We start from the raw sequence: 25,407 nt of genomic DNA, 5'->3' as shown, positions 1-25,407 counted from the left end.
ATCACTCTGTTGTCAATTCACTTGTCAGTATTTGATTTGGCCACCATTTGCAGTGACACAAGCTTGATAACGGCACCTCATTGGCAACATAAGATGGTAGAGAAAGGCTGTTGGGGTATCATTCCAGATCTTGACCAAGGCCTGTGGCAGCTCATCTTCCCAAAGCAAGAGAGTTAACTGACTTTAAAAGTCCAGTTTCCACCCTTGCCGAACTAGGCTGGAATTCCTGGGCTCGATCCTAGCGCCATCAGTGGCTATTAAGAGTTCTATGCCTCTCCTATGGACCAATCAGATTCCACCTCTCATATCACTTGACGCCCCGTCAAGACGATCTGGTCGATAATCAAGATCTATATTGTGATAAAACGAGTCTTACATCACGGAGTGCATCAAATCACGCGAGCAACTTGATTAAAAACATGAAAAGATTTAGAAAATATCTGTTGACAACGAGTTAGCGGTGCACATGCTTTGCAAATCCTCCAATCGACCGAAATCTGCATGACAGTTTACGAACCGGATTTCAATTTCGGAGCGAAATTTTGATTGAACTATGCATAGACTTGTTAGTCCAGCCAAAATGTAACTCCACAATACCAGCCTAGTTCGCCAAGTGTGGAAACGGGACTTTTAAAGTCAGTTAACTCTCTTGACTCGGGAAGATGGTCGCAGCTTGATTAATGTCAAAAGTTGGTTTGGAAGTCAGCGTAAAAAACAAGGTTTCTCTTCATCCAACATATGCTCGAGGACAGATCTGGTGAAACAGCAGGCCAAGGCAGCAACGGTCATATTTCCAGGTGAATATATCACACTTCAAACATAAACAAAACCCAAAAAAGAATCTGTATCATTTATTCAGTCATATTTACAATTCATACAATTATTTACACACACAAAACATTTGGATGGCATCATTCCACTTTGTGACTTGTATTTCCTGTCAAGTTTCAAGATTGATTAATAAAACTTTTCTGGGTAATTCCATGTTTGTTTAGAATGTGCATAGAACTTCATTAAAACTTTCCAGGAGGCAAAACATCACATTTACAACAAAGGGTTCAAATATAATACTGAAAAAAGTTAAGGACCACCTGATTCTAATATGTTACTATAGTTAATTTATCATGTCATAACCGATTAATATAAAGTAATTTGAAAGAATCAAGTGGCCGTCAATGTTTTTAGCAGTATATAGATAGGTACCTATAAACAGATACTAGTATATGATTTTACTGTGAATATTTTTGCTTCCATCACAAACCTCAAAACGCCTCTAGATGATGTTCAAGGAAAATCTGATTAAGATGGTCACATTATTTTTTTTTCTCAACCAATTAGGATAAAGCATTGTGACATCATTTTCCACTAGCCATTTTTGAACCACTTGTTTATGGATCTGCTTATACATAAAAATAAACAGGAAAGAAATGAACAGTTTAAAAAGTATTATTTTTTTTCGGACAGGTGTGGTAAAAACTACGTATCAGTGATTCAGAAAACTTCATGCAGGTAAATTTAGAAAACAACTCTTTCATTTGTGATTGAAAAGAATCCAGGTTCATTTTTCTTTCTTTATTTCATTCAACCTATAATTCTTTTCAGAAACCACTTCAAAAATATAAAAAAAACATCCCTACAGTTTGGGGGAAAAACTTTAAACCAAGAAACAGGGTTTTTTAGACAAACCTCTTCACCATAACACTGCAAGAAGATATGCAGGGTTTACAAATATATTAACAACAATTTACTTATGTACAATTTGTTTTGTTTGTTTAATGCCACTCAGCAATATTCAAGCTATATGACGGCGGTCTGTAAATAATCAAGTCTGGACCAGACAATCCAGTGATCGACATCATGGGCATCAGTCTATGCAATTGGGATACGATGACATGCATCAACCAAGTCAGCGAGCCTGACCACCCGATCCCGTTAGTCGCCTCTTACGACAAGCATAGGACGTTTTATTTAACCGTTTATATACAGATAGATACAACACAACACACAGCGTAGCACATGGTAGTGGGACAAAATACAGGAATTACTACTCAAAAGAAGTTAAAGAACTACCAATTCTTTCACATTACTTTTGTTAACTTGTCACAGTAAAATGAAAGAAAGGTTCTTTATCATCTTTTGAGTCAGTCTGTCATGTCATGACAGATTGAACTACAGCAAGTTGAAAGCATTGGGTGTTCTTTAATTTCTTTTGAATAGTATATTTACATATTCATCATATCAGCAATGAAAAACATTTTATTCTAACATGAGTTGTTAGAGGATCATTTGCATTCTAACTGTTCATGGGGGGCACGGGTGGCCCAGTTGTCTGAGGGGCCGCGATTCGCTGTGCAGAGTTGCGTCCTCAGATCTTTGTTTAGCAGTAGCGCGAACATAGATCTGATTTGAATGAGATTGGAGTACATCTGGTAACTGTTTATTTACAATGTCGGCAAACTGATTTTTTATTACTGCCAAACGCCGTCTGGTTCCAAATTAAATTACCTAACATCAAATTTTGAATTACAGTAGACAAATACATATTGTTTTTTCTCCTAAATATATAGAAATTGGAATAACAGCCTCGCACAATAGTGTATCAGGTACTCAGTCATCAGTGATCGTTATTTTAAGTTGAACTGTACAAGAACATGATATCTAGACACATGCAATACGTTCATCAATACTCGCAAGAACAGATCTTTAAATATTAGCAAATTATTTTGATGACAATTTTATAACAGACCTTTAGCAGTCACCAGATACACTGCACAACCTGGTGACAGATCCAGTGATGACTGAGAGCGAATGTTGTTTGATGCCACAGTCGGCAATGACCCATGCAGTCACCGCACGACACACAGCCAGGTCGCACACTAACCATCACATCTTTATTAGTCGGCCAATGTACATGGAGTAATCTAAGTGATAGATGAAGGATATTTGGCCAGCTGAGTGAGTGAGTGAGTGAGTATGATTTTAAGCCACTTTTAGCAATATTCCAGCAAAATCATGACGATGGGGGGGGGGGGGGGGACGAGGACATCAGAAATGGGCTTCACACATTGTTCCCATTTCGGGAATCAAACCCAGGTGTTCACAGTGAAGAGCGAGTGTCTAAACCACTAAACTACCCCACCGACCTTGATAATTGTGACCAGTTGGTAAATAGAACCTGAATGATCGGGTGACAGGCAAACAACCTAACCACTGGGCTACCTAACTGATCCTAGTAACTGCCAAAGAAGAGCACTTGTAGAAATAAATAGAAGCTGACGAGCTGGACTCATGTCTGTAGCAGGTTGAGGAGGGCATCGAAGAACTTGCTCCTGTCATCCGTCTTCATCTCCATCACTGAAACACAAACAGGTACGGGGTCATCAGGGAGGTACCACACAGGCCTCTAGCATCAATCAATGTATTCCTTGCAGTCCACAGTAGCATGTCTTTAGTATGGTTTGGGCATACAGGGCTTCAAACCCATAGTCAGCAGATCCTGACACAACTTAGGGACACAACTCTGCACAGTGACTTTGGATTGACTTAGAATACTGGGCCATCTATGCTCCGTCTAGTATGAACTACTTGTCTAGAGATACATGAGTAGTCATGATTCACTGATTTATTGATGCACAGTAAATTTACACTATCACGATGCGAGAACCTATGCACAACATAGTTTTGTATTGATTTTCAAAAGGTAATATTAACGAAGTTTTGCAATAACCAGGCTCACATTACCTCCCCTCCATTCATGAAACAAAATGCTAAGTCTGATTGAATAATACCTTCAAAACAAACCTGTCATGGCAATTAGACAGTGAATTTCATGCAAACATTAAAAAATTAAGTATGAATGTATTGTATCATGACAGTATTGTCAGGGATGCCAACCCTAGCTGAAGCTTTTGAGTAATCAGTGGTGTAAGAGAGAGTAATTTCATCTGACACAGAGTAATGGTAACAGTACAGTATCAATGACTTGAGTGTGTTTTAGCACCCAATGAGAGATCCATATCACTGTTTATTTTTCGTTAGTTGTTTAACATCGCACTCATCAAAATTCCAGCTATATGATGGCGGTCAGCAAATAAATGAGTCTCAATCAGGTGATTGACATTATAAGCATCGATCATTTGGGATACGATGCCATGCAATCAACCAAGTCAGCGAGCCTAACCACCCAATCCCGTTAGTCGCCTCTTACAAGTATAGTCGCCTCTTATGACAAGCAAGGATTGGTTCATTGGTCACATCACTGAGGGATGGATACTTACACTGTGTGAATTGAAAGCATGGCTCTCATTGGTCAGCATAGTCTCGCTGTAAAATAGTTCATGTCACCAGTGCATTAACAATTTGCTCTCCAAAATATTTTATGCATGTAAATAAATTTGTGACAAAAATGACCAAAATGGCAAAAGTGTTATTTGGGGGGAGGACCAGTGTAATAGTGTAAGGTTAGAGTCAAACTCATCACTATTATGCGAACATCCTGAGGGATGGCATCTCTGTATTGTGAGTGAGTGAGTGAGTATGGTTTTACGCCGCTTTTAGCAATATTCCAGCAATATCATGACGGGGGACACCAGAAATGGGCTTCACACATTGTACCCATGTCGAGAATCGAACCCGGATCTTCGGTGTGACGAGCGAACGCTTTAACCACTAGACTACCCGACCGCCCCTGTACAGTAGTTGTATCATGATCCCCCTGATACCACAGATACTGATATAACGATCCTACCATGGGAGTCAAAATAGTCATGGTGAGTTCGGGAGTTGGTGCTTGCTGCTGCTTGCTCAAACGCCTTTCCAAAGAAGCTGAAATAAATATACATAAACATCATACATCATCATAAACATCAATCACCTTCACTGAATAAGAGTTGTTTTAAATAAACAGTAAAGAGTTGACATATTCGTTTATTCTTCAGATTTCTCCAAATTAGTAAACAAAGTTATTAAAGAAGCTGCTAGCAGCTAGAATTTATGCATCATTTCCGGATCCAGCATCTTTTAAACAGTGGGGTCCAAAATATCAGAATCCTCTCTCAGATAATTTGACTGCCTATGTGTGTGTGTTGGGGGGGGGGGGGTGTCTGGACCCCCTTTGGATCTGCCTCTTGTGTCTCTCAACAGTCAGTCAGAGACTTACTTCTTCCTCTCATCGTCCAGCTCAAGAGGAGGGATGCCGATCACCAGCGTCGTCCCCTGCTCCGTGTTGAGGGGGGCGCCCAGCACTAGGGGCAGTGACCGCGCCTTCTTACTGCGACTCTGTGAAAAGCATCATCACTGATCAGAAGATATGTATCTCGGATTTCAAACAAATTGCCAGTGCTAGGCAAATCGGAAAAAAAACATTAATCAAAAGTATTGGTCATTATAATAATAATCTGTGCTAGGCAATTATTAGTTCAAATTGGATCATTTTTACTGATATTTATGGGGATGAATATGAGCCTATGAGAACCCCTTGCTTACACCATGTCCACACTCTACGATAGCTCAATGAACTCACACAAAATGACAGTTATCAATAATATTCAAAACTATTTCAAAGAATTCTTCAATGTCTATATTAAAACAGTATTCTCACCACAGAGCAGTGGGCTTCTAGTGTGAACCGAGCCAGTCGGATGAGGCAGTTGACTTTGGAGAAAAACTTCACATCTGCTGTTCCCTGAAACGTGAACGTAAAAACAAAGTCTTGTTAGAAAGCATGTGCAGTAAAGTGCTTGAATAGCAGCTTCATCACTGAGATACTGTCAGCTGATTTTGTAGGAAATAGCAATGAAAAGCAATACATTGTTGTCATGCTTACTGTCTGCTCACCTCCTGTATGAGGGCGTGGAGGAAGGGCCTGGCTGTCTACTCACCTCCTGTATAAGGGCGTAGAGGAAGGGCCTGGCTGTCTACTCACCTCCTGTATAAGGGTGTAGAGGAAGGGCCTGGCTGTCTACTCACCTCCTGTATAAGGGCATAGAGGAAGGGCCTGGCTGTTTGCTCACCTCCTGTATAAGGGTGTAGAGGAAGGGCCTGGCTGTCTACTCACCTCCTGTATAAGGGAGTAGAGGAAGGGCCTGGCTGTTTGCTCACCTCCTGTATAAGGGTGCAGAGGAAGGGCCTGGCTGTCTACTCACCTCCTGTATAAGGGTGTAGAGGAAGGGCCTGGCTGTCTACTCACCTCCTGTATAAGGGTGTAGAGGAAGGGCCTGGCTGTCTACTCACCTCCTGTATGAGGGAGTAGAGGAAGGGCCTGGCTGTCTACTCACCTCCTGTATAAGGGAGTAGAGGAAGGGCCTGGCTGTCTACTCACCTCCTGTATAAGGGCAAAGAGGAAGGGTCTGGCTGTCTACACACCTCCTGTATAAGGGCGTAGAGGAAGGGCCTGGCTGTCTACTCACCTCCTGTATAAGGGCGTAGAGGAAGGGTCTGGCTGTCTACTCACCTCCTGTATAAGGGCAAAGAGGAAGGGTCTGGCTGTCTACACACCTCCTGTATAAGGGCATAGAGGAAGGGCCTGGCTGTCTACTCACCTCCTGTATAAGGGCGTAGAGGAAGGGCCTGGCTGTCTACACACCTCCTGTATAAGGGCAAAGAGGAAGGGCCTGGCTGTCTACTCACCTCCTGTATAAGGGCGTAGAGGAAGGGCCTGGCTGTCTACTCACCTCCTGTATAAGGGCATAGAGGAAGGGTCTGGCTGTCTACTCACCTCCTGTATAAGGGCATAGAGGAAGGGCCTGGCTGTCTACTCACCTCCTGTATAAGGGCATAGAGGAAGGGCCTGGCTGTCTACTCACCTCCTGTATAAGGGCATAGAGGAAGGGCCTGGCTGTCTACTCACCTCCTGTATAAGGGCGTAGAGGAAGGGCCTGGCTGTCTACTCACCTCCTGTATAAGGGTGTAGAGGAAGGGCCTGGCTGTCTACTCACCTCCTGTATAAGGGCGTAGAGGAAGGGCCTGGCTGTCTACTCACCTCCTGTATAAGGGCGTAGAGGAAGGGTCTGGCTGTCTACTCACCTCCTGTATAAGGGCGTACAGGAAGGGCCTGGCTGTCTACTCACCTCCTGTATAAGGGCATAGAGGAAGGGCCTGGCTGTCTACTCACCTCCTGTATAAGGGCGTAGAGGAAGGGCCTGGCTGTCTACTCACCTCCTGTATAAGGGCGTACAGGAAGGGCCTGGCTGTCTACTCACCTCCTGTATAAGGGTGTAGAGGAAGGGCCTGGTTGTCTACTCACCTCCTGTATAAGGGCATAGAGGAAGGGCCTGGCTGTCTACTCACCTCCTGTATAAGGGCGTAGAGGAAGGGCCTGGCTGTCTACTCACCTCCTGTATAAGGGCGTAGAGGAAGGGTCTGGCTGTCTACTCACCTCCTGTATAAGGGCGTAGAGGAAGGGCCTGGTTGTCTACTCACCTCCTGTATAAGGGTGTAGAGGAAGGGTCTGGCTGTCTACTCACCTCCTGTATAAGGGCGTAGAGGAAGGGCCTGGCTGTCTACTCACCTCCTGTATAAGGGCGTAGAGGAAGGGCCTGGCTGTCTACTCACCTCCTGTATAAGGGCGTAGAGGAAGGGCCTGGCTGTCTACTCACCTCCTGTATAAGGGCGTAGAGGAAGGGCCTGGCTGTCTACTCACCTCCTGTATAAGGGCGTAGAGGAAGGGCCTGGCTGTCTACTCACCTCCTGTATAAGGGCGTAGAGGAAGGGCCTGGCTGTCTTCTCACCTCCTGTATAAGGGCGTAGAGGAAGGGCCTGGCTGTCTACTCACCTCCTGTATAAGGGCATAGAGGAAGGGCCTGGCTGTCTACTCACCTCCTGTATAAGGGCGTAGAGGAAGGGCCTGGCTGTCTACTCACCTCCTGTATAAGGGCATAGAGGAAGGGCCTGGCTTTCTACTCACCTCCTGTATAAGGGCGTAGAGGAAGGGCCTGGCTGTCTACTCACCTCCTGTATAAGGGCGTAGAGGAAGGGCCTGGCTGTCTACTCACCTCCTGTATAAGGGTGTAGAGGAAGGGCCTGGCTGTCTACTCACCTCCTGTATAAGGGCATAGAGGAAGGGCCTGGCTGTCTACTCACCTCCTGTATAAGGGTGTAGAGGAAGGGCCTGGCTGTCTACTCACCTCCTGTATAAGGGCGTAGAGGAAGGGCCCAGCAGAAATGACCTGGTGCATGTCAAGGAAAGTCTGGACCTGTGTGACCACGGCCTTCAGCTGACGCTTGGCCAGTTCCAGGCCCTTCTCTAGAGCAGCTACATTAGTCCTGAAACATCAACACATCAATGATAAGGGATATTACACACAGGTGGACTGTAGTGTAGATTATGGTCTGTTTGTGAAAGGAAAATAGTACACTTAAATAAGCCTGTAAATCATCAAGCCTGGACCAGACAAACCAGTGATTGATATCATGAACAAAAATGCACAACTTTGGGGTTCGACAAAACACAATCAACTAGGTCACCAAGCCTGACCGTCTGATTCACTAACTTGCCTTGTGTGATAAGGATAGATGACGGTAACATGGCTGTAACATGAGTCTATAATATGGGGCTGTAACGCAAGCTGTATCATGGGCCGGTAACATGAGGCTTTAAAATGAGACTGTAACATGGGACTGTAACAAGGGCCAGTAACATGTGGGTGTAATACAGGGCTGTAACTCAAGACTGTAACATTGGATGAGGCCATAACATGAGGCAGTAACCTGAGTCTGTAACATAAGTCTGTAACATGGGCCTGTAACATGAGCATGCAACAATGCTATGTAACATGAGGCTGTAACATGGGCCAGTAACTCAAAGCTGTAACATATGCCAGTAACATGAGGCTGAATCATGAGTCTGTAGTGGGTCCTGTAACATGAGGCTATAACATTGACCTGTAACTTGGGTCTGTAACATGAGCCTGTGACATGGGTCTGTAACATGAGGCTGTAAAATGGACTAGAGACATTCGGCTGTAACATGGGTCTGTAACCTCGGGCTGTAACATGGATTTATATCATGGGCCTGTAACAAGGTCCTGTAACATGAGGCTTCATCATGAGACTGTATTATGGGTCTGTGACATGAGGCTGTAACAAGGGTCTGTAACATGGACCTGTAACAAGAGCCTGTAAACACGGGCCTGTAACATCAGGCTGTTATGTGGGCCTAAGGCGACCCTCATACATTCCAATGCCTGACTGATTAGCCTCTCAATCATGTTAAAGCCTATCCGCAGGATATAATGTTTTTGCACCCACACTGAGTGGTCAGTTTCTGTGATAAATAGTTAACTGCCCACCTTGTTAGAATATCGACTGCATCCAGGAAACTGTCATTGGGGGTCTTGCCTTTCTCCTACAACAGAACAACAGCTTCTGTAACAGTGTGTTTTTCTTTATCGGCTACGGATAAAAGTTAAATTTATATTTCTGTTAGCCAATACCAGCACTGAAAAGATTTCTTACTTTTCAGAACACACTTTTATAAATAATAACCTGCAAACCAAGTAGTTATGTAAAGCCTAAAACAAAACTAATTGATAGCAATAATTAGGATAATATAGCATAGGGGCTACCCAGATGCAGCAGGTATCTCATACTTGTTTGCTTGTTGTTTAACGCCGCACTCAGCAATAGGCCAGCCTTATGATGGCGGTATGCAAATAATCAAGTCTGGAGCAGACAATCCAGAGATTGACATCATAAGCATCAATCTACGCAATTGGGATAAGACGACAACCATCAACAAATTCAGCAAGCCCGCCACCCTATCCAATTAGTCGCCTCTTAAGACAAGCATAGTGGCCTCTTAAGACAAGCATGGGTTGCTGAAGGCCTATTCTACCCTGGATCTTCACTGGCCACAAATATGAATATGCGAAGCTAGCACCATCAAAACATCCCAAACCATTCCAAATCAGTCAGGGTGCATGTCCAGACATACAGTGGCCTAGCATGTAAATCGCTGTAGAGAATGTCGACACTGGGCATCGGAGGGACGCAAGCAGTGGGTTTGGATCCCAGGTTTAGATCCCGTTAGTCGCCTCTTACGACAGGCATCGGTTGCATACCCAAATTCTAACCCGGAAATTCACGGGGAGATATTTAATCATTCCCTACAGTGGTCTCAAGAATTTAGAAAGCGGAGGAAGGGTCTTTTTAAAACAGCTGCACTTACAGTTCCCTCTAATACTGCACAGCAAGCATACACAGCGTCCGTGGCACACAGCTTGTTCCGGTAGCCATATTGGGCTGAGAATGATGGGATGACAATGTCCTGCATCACCAATCTGGATGAAGCAATTTAAAAGTCAGGTAATGCTCTGCTTCAAACACTATTCAAGTTACATCACCGCATACCAGTTGACTATGGGACGAATGTCAAAAGTGACAAAAGTTTTATACTTTTTGCTTTTTTGGAGAAACCAACAAGCGTAGGAAAGGTGCTTACACACCATATATATTACTCCACATTTGAGAAGAACACTTGGCTATGTCATAATGTTACGTAACTAGACACGGCAGGTGGTGTCCTTGAATTGTGTACTTTTATTAACTGTAAATGAAGCTGAACAGGCTCCGACCACATGGCAATATGGTGAGATGAAATGGGGTTTAACGTCGCTTCGAAGATTATTGCACTTATATAGCGACGTGTGTGTCCGGGATTCAAACCCACAATCATAGATTTCTGGCATGTCCCAGGCAAGCAACTCTGCACAGCGAATCGCAGCGTCTTAGACGACTGGACCAAGGTTTCAGGAGAGCCCAAAGGACATGACTGCATACCGTGCCCCTCCATTATTTGAATCATTATTGATGAGACAGAGGCAGGTAGATCCCTTTTACTACGCGTGGAGGGGGGCCGGGGACTGACCCGTATTTGTTCATCTGTTCCTGTATCATGCCCTTGATGTTCCCCTTAAGCTCTGTGTCCATGGCCGAGAACTTCTGCTTGCACTGGTTCAGGGGCATCCTGAAGGAAGGAAGTAAGGAAGGAGTGGATGAGTGAGGGGGTGAATGAGTGAAGCTTAACCTTGACACAATCTATGGATAACAACTTCTTTATTTATTAGGTGAGGTGAGGTGAAATGGTGTTTAACGTCGCGTCCAAGATTATTGCACTTATATAGCGACGTGCATGCACGTGTATGTGTGTTTGTTTGGCTGCTTGTACTAGTCCGGACTGATGCCGATTTATAGTGCTAGCTCACTGAGATACCATGCCGCAGTTTAACATGAATACCCCACTCAGACACAGTATACTGACTCCAAGCCGACCAGTCCTTGTTTTAGCCCCTTAATGCCGAGCGCCAGACAGGGTAACAACAAGTACCATCTTTTAACGTCTTATGGTATGATGCGGCCGGGGATCGAACCCCCGGACCTTCCGCTCTCCGGGAGGACGTTCTACCATTAGACCACGGACTCTTTATTTATTAGGAGGAAGACCACGGTCTCTTTTTTTATTAGGAGGAAGAGCCTTTGTGACACTTCTGTTAGCTCAGTCAGTACACAAGGTAAGTTGATGGAGAGAGCATGTTTATTGGCAGCACTCATACTGAGAACATGGGTTTAACAAATAACTGCAAATACACTGCTATGTGCCTCTTGCAACCATGTGACCAACGAGCCGACAGTAGTGAGTGAGTGAGTTGGGTTTAACGCCGCTTTTAACAGTATTCCAGTTATATCATGGCATGTCAGCTTAATGTGGGAGGAAAGCCCGAAGTGATGCAGGTCTCATACGTTTACCACTTCAGTGAAACCCACGAGCACGGGTATGGTCAGCGTTAGAAATTAGAACTAGTCTTATAGTCCTTGCCAAACTGCCCAATGGTAAAGGTATCATAAGGACTAGTAGTAATTTGCCTTTTTTAAGGGTTTTGATATATGTTATCATTATAAGGACTAGTGGCCGAAAACTGTTAGTTTCTAACCCTGTATGGTGCTGACAAACCTAGAAACATAATCGGGCCCAACCGGGATTTGAACCCAAAATCATAGGTTTCTGGCATGCCCAAATGACGCAACTCTTCACAGCGAATCGCGGCGCCCTAGACGACTGGGCCACCCATGCCCCCCTGAGCCGCCAGTAGAGAGATATATAACGGAAAGAAAATTTGAGCAGAACAACCAGCCCCAAGCCACTGTGAGTGTTTGTGAGTGTTTGTGATTGTGTTGTTTAACACCACGCTCAGCAGTATTCCATCTATATGGTGGGACCTGTACTAAACAAGTCTGGACCATATAATCCAGTGATTGATAATGTGAGCAACGATCCACGCGGTTGGGGTATGATGACACACAATCAACTACGTCACGGAACCTGACCACCCAATCCACTAAGAAACTTCATTTTCTAACACAGAATTCCAGCAAGACCCAAAACCAAAGCCTAAAACATTTTCATCTGTTCATGACCTAGTTTGTAACAAAATTTTATGGAGCTGAACTACACCAGAGCTACAGATAAGAAGCGTATTTGCGTAAAATACCACCTCACCCCACTTTAAAAAAAAAAATTCAATACCCAATTACCGTATTCGACGTAATAAGTGCCCCGCTCTAATAAGCGCCCACAGTGACTTTTGCTAATATATAGGCTAGTGACCAATCTCAATTAGCACCCCTTCCGATTGATCAATGTACACAAGACTTATTTATTCGTGTATAACGCACTCCTGTGTTATATGCACCCATAATTATGGAAAATTAAATTATGGAAAAATATATCTTTCGTACATAAATATTTCACCATAAATAACGATATTTATCTTTCAAATCTTTTTTTTTTTTCACCAAAATAATATTTTAATAAGAGCCCTATATTTTTAATTTTGAGAGCGCTCTGGGCACTTATTACGTCGAATACGGTACTTGCAATTAACTTGCGTACAGAAATGCATGCATGAAATGAAAAACTCAAATTATAAAAACACCATGCGTAAATACCCTACGAAGCTTTTTCAGCATCTGCACAAGGGAGCTAATTTCCAAAGTACAATTACGAGCTGATTTACTTTCAAAGTCAAGCCTGCAGTTAGAACCCTTATATACATCTAAAACATTATTTTATTTTTTTTGAAATCTCAAAATGTTAGCTCATTTGGGAAAAAAAACAAAAGAGTGATGAATAGATAGGTGAAAAAATATTGGTTACCCAATGAAACGTAATAACCCAATTAAAATAGAAACCTTCGAGTAAAAACTCATTTGCTAAAAATAATTATCCCTTATTTTCTCATGGAACGGCTGATCTTACCCCATCTCGGCCAGGAATTCATTGAGTTTCTTCTGTCCCTTGAGCGTCCACACCTTGAACTTGCACGCCATGCCGACCGAGTGACAGATGGACTCGAACAGAGACCAGTGGCGGTACATCGTCAGCGTCAGTTCCTCGTCAAACACGATCTTCAGACAGTTGATGGAGATGAGGTTCTCCTCATCGTCTCCTCTATAACCATGGTAACATAGCAACAGTTATACTGCAGTTGGGAATATGAATTCAGTATTTTCCAAAATGTCCAAACTCATTTTTGTATGCAGGTATGATGTCTTTTATTAACCAATAGAAATCAAGTATTCTCTAAAGTCATGGTACATTTAGGAGATAAAAATACTGAGTTTTCAATGTAGAGCTAGGTTACCTGTAGATTTAACCAGACTAAATTGAATTTGGAACCGAACGCACAGCTTGAGGTTTCAATTGTTAAATTTAGCTGTTTTCAGCACGAAATGTATTTTGCCACACATTCGATGGTGATAGATGATAGTAACATCCATATTCTAACACAAGACGTATGACAAATGTTGAGCTGAGATTGCTTTGCGGAACAAGGCCCAGGCCTATACAAGATGACAGCTCACCGATGGTTGTGGCGAGCTACGTGAGACTGCAGCGCCATGACATCGTCCATGTACTTGTCCCTCGGGGTCTTGAAGTGTACATACTGGTCCGACACACCAATAATAGCCAGCCTACAGAACAGAAGGATGCAGGGGATGTTAGTGAGCTTGGTATGGAACCCACGTGATCTGCCTGATGAACTATGCTTCGCCCACTAGGCCTCCATCTCCCTCCTTTGTGAATCAGTTAGTAACGAGTGAGTGGGTTTGGTTTTACGCCACTTTTAACAGTATTCCAGTTATATCACGGCGTGTCAGCTTAATGTGGGAGAAAAGCCTGAAGTGATACAGGTCATAGATGTTTACCACTTCGGTGAAACCCATAAGCACGGGTATGGTGCTGACAAACCTAGAAACATAATTGGGGCAAACCGGGATTCGAACCCACAATCATAGGTTTTTGGTGTGCCCAAGGGACGCAACTCTGCACAGCGAATCACGGCGCCTTAGACGACTGGGCCACCCGTGCCCCCGAATCAGTAAGTACCAAAGGCCTATAGTGTGGGTATAATCACTGATAGTACTGATGACAAAGTGTTCACAACACATTTGTTTTCATAGTATTAGTGCTGGCGCAGCCTTAGAAATGCAGGTTTTTTAAAGATTAGTCGATAGGACCAGCGGAAACTTTTTTTCTCAGTCCTCAGAGGTTTTAGCCCTGTTTGAATGAGACAATAAATTTTAATATCTTTACATTTTCGGTCAGTTTTATTCAGTGCCAATTTGTAGAAAAATGGAAAAATTGAGAACTTGTTGAGTCTTGTAACTCTCGAATGCTACTGGTCAATGAGGACAACCATAATTTGATTTCTACTTGTCCTCAGGACATTTTTAGGACATACAGCCATTGTCCGAGAAACATCAACTGATCTGACACCCTGATAACTCACCATAGTAAATCATTGGTATCTTTAGACATCTTCCAGGCCAGTTCAAACATTAATAAAGAAGACTGAAAACAAAGCAAACATAAGGCTTTAAAAAATAAAAGAATTGGTTCTCAGGCAATGGTTTTTGAAAATATAGTGCGGGAAGGCTGTGTCCTTTTTTTTTGGGGGGGGAGGGGGAACCAAATAAACAATTGTGTACAAACAAACTGGGAAAGGGTCTCCCTACATAAATGTATTCCTTGATGAGTAAAATACTGGAATACAGTATTTGACTACCGTTGGACTTGGAATATTTAAGGATGTAATTTTTTCTAAAATTGAAATAGAAAGGAAATATGCGGCGAACTTTAAGATGATGAGAGCGGTGCCTGAGAAGCTGGACTATTTTTTTTAGCCTCATAGAGATATGTTAATTCAACATGTTTCATTAATGATAGAAATTGTTAAATCATCTTGTTCAATCATATTCTACTGGTACTTTATGAACTAACAATGAACCTACACATGATACACATATTGGCAATAATCTCATAAAACAGCAAATGGGATAAGCCATCTTATGTGATGGAAGCCGAACAATTATTAATCGTGAAAAACAACTGATGCCCATCGGGCATATAAACCTTAAAAAACTTTGCATGATTCTCGATGAAATATCCCAGGCCCTCTCCTTGATAATAAAAATGTCATTGCCAAAGAGTGAGGTGAGGTGCGGTGAGGGAGTAAGGCTTTATGCCGCTTTTACCAATATTCCAGCAATAATCACATCAGGGACACCAGAAATGGGTTTCACTTATGTAGGCCTGTGGGGAACCGAACCCAGGCTTTCAGCGTGACGAGCAAACTCTTAGACTACGAGGCCACCCCACTGCCCAGTGCCAAAGATGACAGAGATCCATACTCACTGAAGTCCCGTAGGATGTGAACTTGGTGTAGTCAAATATGACCTTGTTCCTGCAAGACAAACACAAGACACTGATTATCAGGACTGTATGGGGTATGCAAGTAATGGATATAAACCCCCCACAAGGTCTTGACGGAGGATGTAAGCCCGCGGAGGAGGCCCAACCTAATTTCCCGACACCCCAGGCTTACATTCTCAGTCAAGACCTACGGGGGAGTTTATATCCTACTTATACACCATCTAAATGCAAGAAATACGGGGAACATAAGAAAACATCGACAAACCTTATAGTGAAACAATACAGTGTATCGCGGTATAAAAGGAATTAGCTCAAAGCATGCGAGAGAAAAAATATGTGCAGCCTGTACTAGATGGAGTCATGACATGATAATCTGAACAAATTCTCATCACCTGCCCCGGTAGCTCTGTGGGTTACAAAACTTAACACGATATGTGAGGGTGCAGGTTCGATTCAAGTCATGGAATTTAGGTTTAAACCAATCATCAATCAAAATTGTGGTCATATCAAGGGGCAAGTTTATAAAACATTAAATTTCACGGAATGCCCGCTTACCCGGGCATACTTATGCTGGAATGCCCGCTTACCCAGGCATTCTGAGGGAATAACTCCTTTACGTGTTTACCCGAGAAAAGTTGAACGTATATTTATAACAGGGTGACATCATTAGAGGTTTACAACAGTGAGAACAATGGCTGACGTATATCCATGACACACAAGTAATGACTGTTTAAGACTGTTACATGGCAGCCTCAAATGTGATCTTTTAAACAAGTGGCTGATAGCATGAGCAACACCTTTGATTATCCAGTGTGTTATCTCCTTTCTGTTTAAATAAATACCATGGACCTTCTGGACACCAAAACTTCATTAAGAAGTGAGAGTTGATGCAGGTCTTGGACGTTTACCACTGTGGCAAAAAACATGAGCACGGGTATGGTGCTGACAAATCTTAAAACAAATCAAAAACTTAATCGGGGTGAATCAAAGGCACAATCAGAGGTGTCTGGCACATCAAAGGGACACAACTCTGCACAATGAATTGCAGTGCCTTGACTACTTGGCCACCCATGCACCCTGTCAGGGTTAAAGAATGGAATATTACTGAAGACATATCCTTATCGAAAGTCAACAGACCTATTTTCAGTCCACAGTCTCTTTTCCCTCCGTCTGTCTATGGCTGCCTCATCAAACCTCCGTTTTTTCCCTGATCTTTCAGAACTGTCACTCTCATTACCGGAATCATCGTCTGACTGAAATAACAACACTCTCCTGAAAAAGCCTTATTTATACTTAAATAGCTGTATATATTTCATGAAAGACATGTACTAGGTCGTATCCAGAGAACTCTTTCTTAACAAGGTGCTTACAAGTATGTGTTTCTGGTGAGGTGAGGTGAAATTGGGTTTAACGTTGCGTCCAAGATTATTGCACTTATATAGCGACGTGCATGCACGTGTGTGTGTGAGTGTGTGTGGCTGCTTGTACTAGTCCGAACTGATGCCGATTTAAAGTGCTAGCACACTGAGATACCATGCCGCAGTTTAACATGAATACCCCACTCAGACACAGTATACTGACTCCGAGCCGACCAGTCCTTGCTTTAGCCCCTTAATGCCAAGCGTCAGACTGGGTAACAACAAGTACCATCTTTTAACGTCTTTTGGTATGACGCGGCCAGGGATTGAACTCCGGACCTTCCGCTCTCCGGGCTGACGTTCTACATCTAGACCACGGAGGCGGTGTATGTTTCTGGCTTACACTAGCAACGTGCTGATAATTAACAGAAGCAGCAGTAAAACCTGTCAGGTTTAGTGCTCTAGTCATAGTAACATATAGCAAACCTATTAAAAACGGCAAATTTCTACTAGTCCTTATGATACCTTAACTATTGGGCAGTTTGGCAAAGACTACGTATACAGGACTAGTGCCATTTTATAACGCTGCAAAGGGGACATTTTGCCACGAGATGTGTTTCCGACTTACGCTGTCATCCCGGAAGACTTCATCATACTCCGGCAGCTCCGTCAACTCCTCCTCCTTCATCAACAACTTCACCTGCACGGCGTTGTACACGTTGTGGATGTCTACCGGACGGTGACTGCAGCACAACGAACATGTCACACCCTAACAGTCAGGTCATGAATTATACTACTAAAAACAGGTTTAGGACCACCCGATTCTTTCATATTACTAAAAATAATATGTCATGGCATTGAAATTGATATATGCCATGACAGATTAACAATAGTAATGTGAAAAAAAGTGGATGATCCTTTACTCTATGATTAACTGTAGTAATACCAATGAATGGTTGGTCCTTAACTATTTGTGAGTAGCATTTTTTAATTATATCACGGCATGTAAATCTTGGATTTGAAACTAGGGTCACTGGATTCTGACACAACCAGGGGACACAACTCTTTACAGCGAATTACAGCACCTTTAACAACAGTGAGGTGAGGTGAAATGGGTTCCACGTCACGTTCAAGATTATTACAGTCAGATAGCGATGTTAGACAACAGTGAACTGGCCTCGGCGAGCGAGCGAGCGTTTGAGTTATTACTGTCAATTGGATCTCTGTCTCAGGTAGAATACTGAACAGTTACTGAGTGTTGTTTTCTGGCTGACTCAGCAATATTTCAGTCTTATCAAGGAGGCCTGTAAATAATCAAGCCAGGCCACCAATGGTTGACAGTACGAGCAAAAATCAATAGTGTCAGAGACGATCACAAACTATCAGTCAGGTGCAGTGTTGGCTGAAGAGCGCGTTTTTGCGTCTTGGACGCACAAAAATAAGTTTGAACGCACCTGCGTAACATGTGTGGGTCTCGTGGACGCAGTGACTGGGGCTATATTAATTTCATATCGAATTGACACTGTTATCGTAAATCAAAGACGTACGTCTTTGCGTAAAGGTATTTGTTGCCAAACAAGACAGCGAAGCATGTTGATTAACACTTCCGTTTGCTAAACCAAACCAGTTTCATTATTCTCTCCCTTTTTATGACAAATACCCAAACCGGTTTCTTGACCTATATCTATTGTCGGTTTTGCATGTATTAATTTTCGGTATGGTCCGTAGCTTTGCTTCAGCCAATCAGGTGCCACATATTAAGCAAGTCGGATATAGTCGTAATTAATTTAGCTTGCTGATTGGTCGAAAATATCCTGACCTTCTGTCAAACTAAAAATAGCCAGGCACATCAAGGGTATACTTCAGAACGTGGTAACAGTGACCCGCGAAATCGAGCGACCGTGTAGGATGATACGCTATGTTATCGCGGTAGTTAATTTATAATGGATCGTAGTGGGGCACGCTTACAAACTTATTAAATATGTGATTCACAAAATGTTTGTTGTTCATTGGATTGATTGATGCTGATTTTCTTTACCGAGTTCGGTAAACAAAGTATGCCACCTGTCATTGGTGAATCTTACCTCAGTAAGTAAGGCTGTGTGGATTATATGGTATATCACTTCCTGTTTTGAATTTTGCATACGACCGAGGTTTGGTCAAGGGACTTCGTTTGAACAAATGGGTTCTTTTTCTAATCAATTTTGAATGGAGGAAGGGGTAATTCCACTTCAAAAATATCCCAGGAACTGTCATAAAAAAAGTTAACTTGTGTACAAGTAGCCGTGACATACCGCAACGAGTCCTGTATTCGATCATGCGATGAAATATATCGTGCTTACATTTGCATAAGTAAACAGTCGACAGGTTGTGTGGATTACGAGATTTATCAATACCGCGATACCGTATATGATAAAGAATGAATGCGAACACTTGAATGTACAATGATGTAAGCATTGTTTTTACTTAGCGGACTCTGAATATTTAGTTATTCTACAACAGACTTATCAAGCTGATAATAATTCAATATCTTGTGAGTCATATTAAGAATTGCAAAACACATTTTGCCAGGACCGTTATTGGTGTTACTGACATGTTTAAACATTTATAGCACCTGAAACATGTTGACTTGATTTATCAAGGAAATGCTGGATCCTGAACATACTCTTACTAAAAAAACGTTCGATATGCCAATTATATTTTATGACTCATTGATCATTGTCACAGTTACAACATGAACTCAAATACTCAGTACAGTAGCATCAGAACAGCCATTGAACTTAACTGAATCCATAACTTCAAATCATTTGTAGATCTCTGTAAAAACATTCACAAATGTCTGTCACAATGACCCCTTACCAATGGCTGACCCGTGTACTGCCTTTTCATATACAAAGTTAGATATTAACATGGATAATTTTGTGTTATAATATTCATTAATATCAAATGTCCCTTTTAAGAAATTGTTTGTCCCTTAATGTAAACCTCTTGGTTATGAGAGCAGGATGTGCCCTGATGTGAACCTTTCTCTCACTTTGCCTGTTTGTTGATATTTTGCAGTTGCGAAAAGATTTCTTATTTTTCACAACCACTGTGTTCTGTTGTTAATGTTATGTTATAATGCTATAAATTGGACCCCTCCATTTTTGTTTGGGACCCCTAATTTTATGATGAAGGGGTCCAAGTGACCCCAAGAAAATTTAAGCCAGAGCAGACACTGCAGGTGACATGGCGAGATCCCCAATTTGGCCAGCTCTCACAACAATCAACAATGTAAGGGTACAATGACACCCCCTGTGAAGATCCGGGTTAGAATCGGTCTTCAGCAACCCATGCTTGTCAAGAGAGCAACTAACAGGATCAGGTGGTCAAGCTCGCTGACTTAGTTGATCCATGTCATTATATCCTATTGCATAGATCGATGCTCATGTCAGTCACTGGAATGCCTGGCCAAGACTCGATTATTTAAGACCACTGTCATATAGCTGGATTATCGCTGAGTGAAGCGTTAAAATACAAACAAACAAATACAATGACACAAACAACAAACAAACAAATACAATGACACACAATCAATCAGGTCACATGGTAGGATCCCCAAGTGTGCCGGCTCCTTCAACAAACAAGCATGGTATCCTACGGGGGTTCAGGGGAACAGGTTCACAGTACCCCATGCTTGTTCTCTAGGTCAACTCTCGGGAATGTTTCAGGGGGAAGGCTGTAGATGAAGCGTACCTGTCAGAGATGTAGAATCGGATGTGCTCCGGTGGCTGCAACATCTCCACAACGTCCACGGAGGCCCCACAATTGATCATCACAACATGCTTGATCTGAAAATATAGACAGGCTTGCATGAGAGATATTATCAATAGTGAGTGAGTGAGTGAGTTGTGTTTAAGGCCGCTTTTAACAGTATTCCAGTTATATCACGGCGTGTCAGCTTAATGTGGGAGGAAAGCCCGAAGTGATGCAGGTCTCAGACGTTTACCACTTCGGTGAAACCCACGAGCACGGGTATGGTGCTGACAAACCTAGAAACATAATCGGGGCGAACCGGGATTCGAACCCACAATCATAGGTTTCTGGCGTGCCCAAGGGACGCAACTCTGCACAGCGAATCGCGGCGCCTTAGACGACTGGGCCACCCGTGCCCCCTATTATCAATAGTCTTACTGGAGCTATCGATGTATTGTTTCCTGGGAATGGCCAGTTCATATTAAACATAATGTTTGTTGAGTGACACAAAAATCAAGTAAGTATGCACAATTTCAACAGTGTCACTATACCAGGCTGAACCTACCGTATTCGACGTAATAAGTGCCCCGCTCTAATATGCACCCACTGAGATATTTGCTTATATATTGGCTAGTGAACAATCCCAATTAGCACCCCTTCCGATTGATAAATGTACACAAGACTTACTTGTTCGTGTATAATACGCACTCGTGTGTTATTTGCACCCTTAATTATGGGCAATTAAATTCTGGAAAATATATCTGTCGTGTATGATATGCACATATCGCCTGTATCATTTCAGGCTGTCAGCATAAACTACGTAATTTACAATCTTTCAACTGTTTTTTCTCTCACCAAAATTATATTCTAATAAGAGCCCCCTATTTTAATTTTGAGAGCACCCAGGGCGCTTATTACGTTGAATACGGTGATAAAGATTCTAAGGAACAGATGCTTTCTCAAAAAATGTAATCATTTTCCCAAAACTAGTAGAAAATGTATTGTGTTTGTTTGTGTGTTCTTTAACGCCGCACTTAGCAATATTCCAGCCATATGACGGTGGTCTGTAAATAATCAAGTCTGGACCAGACAATCCAGTGACAGACATAATGAGCATCGATTCACAAGCCTGACCACCCAATCCTGTTAGTCGCCTCTTACAACAAGCATGGTTGCCTTTTAGGGCAAACATGGCTTGCTGGTGACCTATTCTAACCCGGATCTTCACTGATATCACTATATAAAGGTGTATATATTGTACTGCATGTGAGCAACATCAAGCACTTGTGGGGGCAGTGGGGTAGTCCGGTTGTTAAAGTGTTTGCTAGTAACGCTGAGTCTCGGGTTCGATTCCCTACCTGGGAAGCCCATTGCTGGTGTTCCCCATCGTAATGTTGCTGAAATATTACTAAAAGTGGCGTGAAACTCACTCACGCAATTGCGGTGTGTTTTCTGAGACATAATTTCTGTTCGTTTATACAGCATATCGTAAACAACAAAACATATTTGACGTTGAAGTGAGCATACTTAAATGTATTCTAGATGGGTGGTTGAGATGAGTGATGCTTTGAAGAGTCTTTCAGTTGTATCATGGCTTGTCACCTTACTGGGGGAGGAAGGTCTAAACCCATGTGTACAGGTATGATGCTGACAGATCATTATCAGGGGTCTGAACCCATGACCAGCAGATCCTGACATAATGAAGGGACACAACTCTGCACAGAAAGATGCTGCCCTAAGGAAACTGTGCCACTCTCAAACCCCAATCTGTGTAGGCTTGTTGAATTAAGGTTGTAGTGTCTTCCCTGATTTTATTTACACAACCATACAACACAAATGAGAGACGACTCACTCCTTCTGAATTCTCTACGAAGGCCCTCTCCAGTTCTTCCAGACCACTGACTGGGACGATGGTGTACAGGACCTGGTCGCACTGGAACAGATACTGAAACAACACATGTTACCATAGTAACAGGCAGCAACTGACTGGGATGATGGTGTACAGAACCTGGTCGCATTGGAACAGATACTGAAAGAACACATGTAACCATAGTAACAAGCATCCACTGGCTGGGACGATGGTGTACACTGGAACAGATACTGAAACAACACAAGTAACCATAGTAACAAGCATCCACCGACTGGAACGATGGTGTACAGGACCTGGTCACACTGGAGTGAGTGATTGAGTTAAAGTTTAACGTCACATCGGCAATATTTCAGCCATATCGTGACGAATGGTGGATTCGTGACGAATCAGTGGATGCTTGTTACTATGGTTACATGTGTTGTTTCAGTATCTGTTCCAGTGCGACCAGGTTACAGATACTGAAACAATACATGTAACCATAGTAACAAGCATCAACTGACTGGGACGATGGTGTACACTGGAACAGATACTGAAACAACACATGTAACCATAGTAACAAGCATCCACTGACTGGGACGATGGTGTACACTGGAACAGATACTGAAACAACACATGTAACCATAGTAACAAGCATCAACTGACTGTACATGATGGTGTTCACAGGAACAGATATCGAAACAACACATGTGACAACATAACAAACACGTGACCACATCACATATGTCATCATGTATCAGTAACAATCTGTCTGGTTAATGCAATGCTCAAATATATACAAAGCCAGCAGTTGAGCATATTTAAATCAAGCACGTATGCCCTGGATAGTAGACCTACATACCATGGTCATGATAGTAGACATACTAACACATATATGGACTTGGCTTTATTTCTTACTTTGTTTACACATTTAACAAAGGTGGAAAATGAACAACCTTTTGCAAATTATGGGGCATCATATCGCGAGCTCAATGTATCACATACACTACTTTCAGTTTGTTCCAGGGATTTGTCTACACAGACTCAGAGGCCGATGTTGCGCCCAAGTCAGCAGCAAATGTCCCATATTGAAAGGACAAATTTTCCATTTACTGCCCTTGGAGCTATTTGCAATGATTTGGGTTTCACTAATCACAGGAACAATAAAGAGGAAGAGAATTTAATTCTTTGTCAATTTACTGCAATGAATATAATGTCATACCGCTGATTTTAGGAAAATGAGATCTTTAAGAAAAGTCACAAGTTTCAACAAAATTATGATTTTTTTCTCAAATTGTTTGCCATTCTTACATAAATCCCTGTGTTGTGACATATTATTGCTGTTATGTCTGGGTTGGTTTTTTTCATTATCTTACAATCATTCTAACAAAAAATAAAACAAATTATCCAAACCTGCAATATCCTGCATGCACATAATGCATCAACGTCGAAAGACACGAGAACCAGAACACGCTGGAACAGAAGAAACAGATTTACACATCGTCAGGGTACAGGAAATAACTGGATGCTGGATAATGCTGTGCATTGTGTGATATAAGAGTGATGTACGTATGGCACTGTGCTCGTGCTTATTCAGCACGCTAGAATGCATCTCATATAATAGTATGACAGTTCCGATCCAGTCAAGGAATCGGTTGAACGCAATGTGGTATGGAATCATCCTAGAGTACCATTCTGTATTCTGATTTTGGCTAGGGTACCCTTCTGTAGACAGAAACATACCCAGGGTATAGTATGACTCTATTATCGCGGTATCGGTAATTCTCATAATCCACACCCGCTGTCAACTGCTTACTTATGCAAATCTAAACACGATATTTGATTGCTTGATCAAATACAGGACTCGTTGCGGTAGATCTATGTCACAGCTACTCGTAAGTATACTCATTAACCTTTTTATGACAGTTTCCGGAATGATTTTGAAGTGGAATTACCCCTACCTCAGTTCGAAATTGATCAGAAAAGAACCCATTTGTTTAGACGAAGCCCCAAAATAGCCATACCGCGATAATACTGAGTTGCCCGCCCTTGAATCGTTAATGACAGATACTTTGTTTACTGAACTCTGTAAAGAAAAGTAGCATCGATTAATCCTAACTGATGTGTCATAAAAGTTGAATGAAGATCAAGAAACATTTGGCGTATGACATAGTTAATGTGTTAGTAAGCATTACGAGCCATTATAAATTAACTGCCGCGATAGTATAGCGTATCCTACAAATCTAGAATACCCGTGGCGACGACCCCTTCAGCTCCAATGATATGCCAATAAATCAAGATGTAAAATAGTTAAATTAGATTGCCACAAATGTAACTCTCATATTTGTGCATGATGTGTACTCCGATTACTTCCGATATCTTTTATACGAGAACAGCTGAACTGTGTCTCCGTCATGAAATGCCATAAAAACATTGAATATTCGCCCTCTGTACATTTGTGTTTTTGTATCGAAATGTAATGCTGCTGTGAATTTTGCTGATGAAGTGTACCTGATTTTGTATAGCGTCATAAAAATTCTTCTTAAAATCCTTGACAAACATTTTGATATGAATAAATTCTTCTCAGTGTTTTCATCCGTGTTATTCGATTTTGGCGCGGTTCCGTGTGCCGACACAGCCAACGCGTTTGTGATACAAAGCTAATGATTGGTTGACGATTAGCAGTACTAAAACTGGACACTCCATATTCTACAGTTTATGTCATTGTGGGAGCTTTCTCCTTTATATTCTGAGAAAAC

General features: G+C 42.3%; 1 protein-coding gene across 1 annotated transcript; it reads right to left on the bottom strand.

The window, feature by feature from the left end:
- Positions 1 to 1,842: 1,842 nt before the first annotated feature.
- On the bottom strand, positions 1,843 to 25,299 carry LOC124137781 (cell division control protein 45 homolog). The gene is made up of 18 exons (XM_048391795.1): positions 25,160 to 25,299; positions 24,062 to 24,121; positions 22,655 to 22,747; positions 20,803 to 20,897; positions 17,696 to 17,810; positions 16,847 to 16,962; positions 15,692 to 15,740; positions 14,787 to 14,848; positions 13,858 to 13,968; positions 13,253 to 13,444; positions 10,865 to 10,963; positions 10,166 to 10,277; positions 9,288 to 9,343; positions 8,124 to 8,262; positions 5,600 to 5,683; positions 5,159 to 5,277; positions 4,748 to 4,824; positions 1,843 to 3,354 (listed from the first exon to the last, which is right to left on the bottom strand). Exons 1-18 carry the CDS (start codon positions 25,208 to 25,210, stop codon positions 3,287 to 3,289), a joined length of 1,698 nt encoding a protein of 565 aa, XP_048247752.1. The 5' UTR covers positions 25,211 to 25,299; the 3' UTR covers positions 1,843 to 3,286.
- Between the last annotated feature and the right edge of the window lie 108 nt (positions 25,300 to 25,407).

The sequence above is a fragment of the Haliotis rufescens genome, unplaced genomic scaffold, assembly GCF_023055435.1.
Source record: "Haliotis rufescens isolate VD_foot unplaced genomic scaffold, xgHalRufe1.0.p SCAF_99, whole genome shotgun sequence".
NCBI lineage: Eukaryota > Metazoa > Mollusca > Gastropoda > Lepetellida > Haliotidae > Haliotis > Haliotis rufescens.
This window is presented reverse-complemented; position numbering and strand designations above follow the sequence as displayed.

Bases quoted from the DNA above. Each gene is read 5' to 3' on its own strand.
- LOC124137781 (XM_048391795.1), bottom strand. From the start codon at position 25,210: ATGTTTGTCAAGGATTTTAAGAAGAATTTTTATGACGCTATACAAAAT. The intron at 13,445-13,857 runs GTGAGCTGTCAT...CCATGGTTATAG, and splicing joins GTAGCTCGCCACAACCATCG to AGGAGACGATGAGGAGAACC. The intron at 10,278-10,864 runs GTCAGTCCCCGG...TGCTTCATCCAG, and splicing joins GAACAGATGAACAAATACGG to ATTGGTGATGCAGGACATTG.